Genomic DNA, 7,357 nt, shown 5'->3' with positions numbered 1-7,357 from the left:
TCCCCGCAGAAAGTGGCAGCCTGTAAATATCTATCAAAATATAATTTTGATTAACATTGATGCAGATGATTAACATCACCAGGCTTATTTTGTCCTCACACTTTTCTAGGTATAAGTGTTAAGACAAAACAACATGATAGTGTCATGGTTTAAAGGACTTTGATTTGAGAGGATATTGGCAGAAATATCATATTATATTCATAATTATGGTTTCCTTCGTGTATAATCACCTGAAACTATAAACAAAAACTTTGTTTGTTATGTATTCCCTTTTACATGGTCCCATGATGCTCCACTGTGTTTCTACAGTAGCCAAGCAGTGACTCTAGAGAGGGCCTTTTCTCATTTTTGGTGAGTTTTGCATACATGGTGTTATTCTCCCTTTGAGGGGGAGGTGAGGGATATTAAGTTTGTAGCAAAATCCTCCACTAGATGTCACTAAACCCTACACACTGCTCCTTTAAGCATGCTTTAGCTTGATCATTTAAAATTAAATGTCTGTCCTTATTTTTTGTGCATATACTTAATGTAATGTACTATTTTTAATAGTAGTATTCTAAGCTATCAAAAGACATTTACTACAAATGAATTGCCCCTATCCATGCAGGATACATTTGGTCTATTTTGAGGAATAAGATAAACTATCTTATTTATCATTCATGCTGAACAATAGAAATATTCAGAGATAAGGAGAGAACGCAGTGACAGAGCAGCAGAGCAGTTTATTTATTGAAAATATGATACAAAACACACTCATGTTTGGAAGTTGAATTTAAAATATGTGATGATATGTGATGAGAAGCTATCCCATCTATCAAACAGGATTGAGTCTACATACATTTCTGATTTTAAGCCATAAGTAACTTGAATCTTTAGCAGGAACAAAACAGACGCAGTCAAAACATTCAAAACATGGCACTTTCTTCATTTAACAGAATCACATAATTTTATTTTTTGTCTTTTGACTCAGACTCTACATTTTTGTCTGTCAGCCTCAGTTCTATGTAATCATTCCTAATATTAACATCTCTGTTATCAGAACTCTTCTTCTGCCATGTGAATTCAAATATTGTGATGTGTTCCTGTGTCACGTTAATTAGCAGTTTTCATCGTGTTTCATAATGCAATCAATCCAGTCTCTGTTATTAGGTATCTTTGTATACACATAGAGTGTTGGTTGTCTTTCTTTGATGATGTTGACTGCCACCACTCCGTACGCCTTTTCATCTCCACACACTAATGGACCACCAGAGTCTCCCTGAAAGTACACACAAAGTATGTAATGATTGCATCCAGTGAACGGTGAATTAATTGTTTGTTTATTCTTGTTAGGTTACGTACATTCCCCGGCCCAGTCTTGCCCTCAGAGCAGTACATGTTTCTCTCAGTACACATTTTATTGTCAATCAGCGCTACACTGACTTCCATGAGTTTGTGAGACAAATATTTGTTCAGTTCTGTCTGTCCCCAGCCGGCGACACTACACGGTTTTGGCAGGGAGTCATCACCCTGGTCTGCCAGAGCAATAGGTTTCACATTGTTGTTGATATTTGCCTTGGCGCTCAACTTTATGAACAAGGAGAGATAGAAAGATATTTAAAAAATATTAACATTAATATGAAAAGTATTTGTAAAAGGATTTGAATTTGAAATATAGTTTTTTGTTTATTTTACCTGAAGAAGCATTATGTCATCTTTAAAATCAGATCTATTGTAGCCTTTATGTGGAAATGTTCGTCCCACAGACACACGCTGTATGTCTTTTTTTGTATTGAAATTGTGAAGCCCTAGTATGACTTGGTAGGACCTGAAACAATAGAAATACGTGCAGAGATTAGTTGTTTTGTTTTTTTACAGCAACACTCATTCAAAAGACCTATATCAGTTACAATTCATGATGTGTATTTGCTAGTCTTAATGTGTGAGTTGAGTTTGTTTCTTGTGATAAGAAATATTTTTGGGCCCCCCACAATTTGCATCCCTGTCAAACATGTGTGTTTAACGGACTTGGCATGGCAGTGGGCTGCAGTCATCACAAACTCCTCATTCAGAAGGAATCCACCGCAGTATGTTTTATGACCGCCATCCATGTGCCTCTCTAACAGCACCATGTGTGGCCTGCTATGTGCCTCAGCCTCGTGGCCTCCAATGATTTCCCCTGTATGTACTGGAAAAGAAAATTGTAATTTACTATATAAACAAACACACAGTTCTGACAGGTTGTAATATACTTAACGCGAGTTGAAAAGAAACTTACCTCGACAATCAAGAGTCAGTATGAGCATCAGTGTTGCCAGTTTGCAGTGGAGAAACATGGTGAGATCACAATCCAGCTGAGCCACTGAAGAGCAGTGTCATACACCACTGACAATTTCAGTCTTTAAATGCTTCCTTGTATTAGAGGGAGGAGGAAGTGTTTGCTGAGTTTGCATATGCAAATGGTGTAGCTTTGAGCCACAAGCATAAGGAGGGCATTTCTGTCACCTCCTGAGTGTGAGAAAAGTTCAAAGTTGGACAGTGTTAGTCTAAATTATTTAGCATGTGGTCTACATACACACAGCTTTGAAAACCTCTATTGGCATTGAGGTCTAAATGCCATGACTCTGCAGAGGACACACAGCGCCAAAGGAAACATCATTCTCATGTTATCATAAGACTGCATAAAAGTGGGACTTGTGAAACTATAGAAAAGCAACACTTTATTTTTATTTTACTTAATTGGCTAATCTCAGATACCTTTTCTATCTGTGAAATTATTCCTAAATTGTGAAAGAGGCTGCAATTTGTTGATAAAATATCAGTCCATAACGGGGTCCAACAGCCTGAGACCAAATCTGTCAATCCGAAAAGTTAGAGAATTTAAAAATAGCAGACGTTATGACATGTAAAATTAAAAAGTAAATTTGTACAATTTTGCATTATCTGGAGGTCAGGGATCAAAGTTAAAAATGTCAAAAAATTAAATATAATTTCACATTTCTTGGAATGTGTTATCCAAAGCATGATCAAGCAGACTGAAACTAACCACACCTTAAGAAGATCAGTACATCAAACTATATCCTCTGACAGATTGAAAAGCAACTTCCTCACAAAAACAGAATTCACAAAATAAAGAATACAACACTTCAATCAGTAATAATCCTGTTAAAGGAAGGCTATCTGAATAGACTGAAAACAGTCCTGTTTACTCATAAATAAGTAATAATAAGTATGGAGACAAACAAGAGAGAGCGAATGATACCAAAGTGGATCAAACAGTGAAACATGGTGGTGGTAATATTCTTGTATTCCCACCACCATGGACAGGCTGGCAATACCCTCGGGCCTACCAGGCATTTTTCCGCTGGGCCGAAACACTTTGGGGTTGATACAATTAAATTTTTTGAATTACATTTTAATGGACATTAATTACAATACTACAATTGATCAACTGCAGAACAGGTTTGGAAGAAAGGACCTCATTATAAATGCGCACATGTTAGTTCTGCTGAATCACCACCCAGTAACATTATTTGATATCAAGACGACCGTTAGGATGAATGTCATACTGTTTTGAAAATGTAACTGCAAAAGGATGTTATCCTCTGCAGAAGATACTATGTGAAAGAAACAATTAATGGCGGCAGAAGTGCCTTTAACATAGATTGTAGTGCCTTTCTGACTGATTGTTTATTAACAGGGCCTAACCTGAGTGCAGACATGATGAGAATCTGCTTGAAGTTTTGGCCTGGAAGAAACTGTGCACAAGAAATCATTTCTGCAGAAATCTCTATGATGAAGAGATAAATGCAGTAAGACATTTGTGGTACACAAATCCAGCAAACATAACAGAATAACAGGAAGCCATGATTGCTGACACCGATTAGGGTCGTGGTTGACACTTCCTTCAGCCCCTCCTACCAGCAGCCATCAGAAGAAGCATCTAAAACAGTATGAATCAGAAAATGGACAAGTGCTGGAGACCATTAAAACTTTACTGTCCAGAGTACCTTGTTCCATGTTGTCCACTCAGTTCCCCACCCAGTAATAATCACAGTAAGGGTTATCATTCTGGCTGCTGGCATGGACTGTTCTGATGAGACTAAGGAAATGCAAATTCATACACTCTAAGGTGACTCTTTTTTTTACAAGTCTCAAGCAATTATGCTTTAGCGCTTGTCTTTTCAAAAGTAGCCTATTTGCTAATGTAACCTGGAAAACCACATACTAATATACAGTTCATTTTATAATGACATGACCCTTGCCTAATGCAGGTTTTTGGTAGTAGATTGCTCAAATTTTCTTATCTATTTACACATAAAACAAAATCTATTCCATATGGATTCAGCCCAAACCCAAATCTTTTCACGTTGGAGATCCTCTGTATGTAAATCCAACACTTATGTTTATCCTAAATGTTGATTAAATATTCACCGAACATACTGCAATAAGAGAGCCTCTACAATTGGCCCACATCCTTTTTCCAGAGGTGCTCCAAAAATACTGAAGACCCCTGTTCCAAACTTAAATGTTCAAAAATCAAATGATTTATACGATCCAAATATGAATTTATTGGGGAGACTGTGATGGCTTAAACTGACGAGCCATTAAAATACATCTCTGAACAGAGATGGCAATCTCTTAATATATAGTTTATAAATCTTATAGGAGACACATGTAGAGAAAAGTAATCATGTTTCCCAAGCTATAATTGGACAATCACTGTCTGAGGAAACAGTAATGTGTTGTGATTTGTGTTGACAATTTGTGACTAATAATCTATTTTTATTGTAATGCTACACCAAATAATCCCCACAGTGTTTTTTTTTTAAATTATTGATGCATCTGTTTACTTATTGTAAATCTTTGATGCCTCTTCTTTCCTCAAGCCTTCACCTCGAGACACTTTTTAATCCAATTGTCCTCCAATTTAGTTCATTATAAATAAACTGCATGAGTCAATGACTCAGATCTGTCTGTCAGTCTAAGTTTTGTGTATCAGGGAAGTATTTAGTCACATCATTTTGAAATGCTCTTGCATCTTTAGCCTGTCTAATTAACAGGATGTAGATCACTATCATAAACCTTTTCCTCAGCCTGACTTGTGAAATAGCAGCTTATCACCCACCGGTTATCTGAGTCTTAATTTGTTATGATGTACCACAAGTATTTGTACATTTGCACTTGTTTTCCTTCAGGCTCTCTGCTTCAGCACATTCAATTTGAAATTAAATCATGGCTGATAAATTAAAAGAGCCTAATCTTAACTAATGTCATTAGTTTTATATCAAAATAGAAAGAACTGTATAGATACATATAGTGCCCCAGGTTAGGGTTCAAAAGTGAAAGTAAAAGGACAGATACACATCATGTAAAGCAAAAAATCTTCAAAAATTCATTGCAGTCACAGAGTGCTGGAAGTCCTGCAGTCACAGAGACTAATGCTCTGTATCTTTCCTGGTGATGCTCTTCCAGGCCTTCCCTGCGGCCACTTACTTGTTGTGGGATCTCTCTGCCTTCATTCTGGCCCTCAGCCAGTAAAATGCAGCTTGATGAGATTGACTAGAAAGCTTTGGCCGTATGTTAAGGAAATATTCTCCTCCTGAATGATGACATGTTGTCCTGTGAGTTTTTGTGGATTTAACTGAGCAGGCAAAATTGTACTAAGTGCAGTATTTGAGTAAATCAGGTTTCCCCTCTACTGGATACTGAAGTAAATTAGTGTTCTGTTTACAAATGGGTTTCCACTTATGACCAATTTAAATGATCATTATTTGAAATAAAGGTTTTGCAATTCAACAAATGGTCACAAAGGAGTAAAGTATTCAATATATACATATACTACGTGTTTCATATTAATTAGATGAATTAAATACAGTATCAATGGATATTAAATTTAATAAAGAGCACTGAATTTACACCAATTTTAACATACACTTAAATTTGTTGTGTTGCATAGCCAAACCATATTATTACAATTAAACAAATATTTTCACTCAATGCAGACAAATATCAATTTGTTAATTAGTTTGTTTGGAACAGATTTGCAGAAAGCAAGTCCAAACACAACAAGTCCAGACTTTGGCAGCTAATGGATCATGTGTAATATTAGCATTTCAATTACCAGTTCTGAATCTCTCCAGTATGATAGACATTAGGGCTGCAAGCAATGATTGGTTAGTCTGATAATTAGTTTCTTGATTATTCCATCATTCGTTTATTGACAAATCAGACAATAATGCTGTTAATAATTTCCCACGTCCTGAGTTATCATCTTCAGGTTTCATGTTTTCTCTGAACAAAACTCCAAAGATATTTACTATCATTTGCGGTAAAAAGCATCATTTATCACAATAGTTATTTTTTATTTCTGCCAATCAGCAACTCTAACACAAACATGGTGCTCAATAAACGAATCAATCCAGCTTTTGTCGTGAGGAATCTTAGGGAACCAAGTGATCCGTGGGCCACCTGAAGGTGGTACATTTTTTTGATGCAATTATTTTTATTGCAATCCCTTTCTTGGGCCGGCATAAGCCTTAAACCTTCAGTTTCTGGCGTTATTAAATCCAAGTTTCCTACAATTTAATTAAATATAAATATAATCATAATTTTTTTTTGCGCATCAGTCTATGATTCAGCTCAAGTTCAGTTCAAGTCTTGTGTGTCAAGTTATTGCCTGGTTACATGCGTTCAAAATGCTCTTGCTTCATTTATTCCTGTTTGTATTCTACAGAAAGTATAGATTAATATTGTAAACCATTTCCACTAGCTGAGTTGTGAAATAAAAGTATATGCAGTATTTTATATTAGAAAAATAATCATATTCTTAGATGGTATAGATGGTATGTGGGTGTTAGTGCATTTGGGATTTGAAGTAGGTTTGTTTGTGACATACAGTATACAGATACCCAATATAAGAGGAATAAGGAATATTTAACGTCTCATATTGCTGAGAATCAACTTGTGACCAACAGATGTCCTGTAAAATAGTTCACAACATTAACACAACAGGGAGTCCCAGCTGTGAAGCAGCGTCCCGTGCCTATGGTAGTCATTACGTCCTTAGGCATTTGTAAAGTGGCTTTAACCTTTGTTTTTAGTGGTTATCTCTATGTGTCAATACCAATATAAATGAATTCTTTTAAAATGGCTTTTCACTTTGTCAACATGGATAAACTTTTGTATGAAATACAAACAGAGACTTGATTAGCTTTAAAGCATGTATATGAGAAGATATGCAACTCTGACTTTGAGAAGAAAGTAGTAAACCTCTTCTTAATGCATCCCTACACATTCTTCACAAGGAGGCAGTGTTGTGTATTTATTGAGTTAATTCATGGTCAAAAATAGAAGTGTGCACAGGTACTGAGAAAAC

The 7,357-nt window shown here is 36.0% G+C and overlaps 1 protein-coding gene across 1 annotated transcript; it reads right to left on the bottom strand.

Annotated features, from left to right (window-relative positions):
* Positions 1-702: 702 nt before the first annotated feature.
* Positions 703-2,339, bottom strand: LOC138198643 (granzyme G-like). The gene is made up of 5 exons (XM_069150162.1): positions 2,258-2,339; positions 2,008-2,167; positions 1,675-1,807; positions 1,342-1,566; positions 703-1,258 (listed from the first exon to the last, which is right to left on the bottom strand). The coding sequence occupies exons 1-5, from the start codon at positions 2,313-2,315 to the stop codon at positions 1,097-1,099; spliced, it is 738 nt and encodes a 245-aa protein (XP_069006263.1). The 5' UTR covers positions 2,316-2,339; the 3' UTR covers positions 703-1,096.
* Between the last annotated feature and the right edge of the window lie 5,018 nt (positions 2,340-7,357).

This window comes from Embiotoca jacksoni, unplaced genomic scaffold (genome assembly GCF_022577435.1).
Source record: "Embiotoca jacksoni isolate LCO1_2020_lvr unplaced genomic scaffold, fEmbJac1.0.p SCAF_16, whole genome shotgun sequence".
Lineage (NCBI taxonomy): Eukaryota > Metazoa > Chordata > Actinopteri > Embiotocidae > Embiotoca > Embiotoca jacksoni.
The sequence above is the reverse complement of the archived record's forward strand: the minus strand, read 5'-3'. Positions and strand labels throughout refer to the sequence as shown.

Excerpts from the sequence above, each read along its gene's own strand:
- LOC138198643 (XM_069150162.1), bottom strand. The coding sequence starts at position 2,315 with ATGTTTCTCCACTGCAAACTGGCAACACTGATGCTCATACTGACTCTT. Across the intron at positions 2,168-2,257 it reads ACTGACTCTTGATTGTCGAG|TACATACAGGGGAAATCATT; the intron begins GTAAGTTTCTTT and ends TTTCTTTTCCAG. Across the intron at positions 1,259-1,341 it reads GCAAGACTGGGCCGGGGAAT|GGAGACTCTGGTGGTCCATT; the intron begins GTACGTAACCTA and ends GTGTACTTTCAG.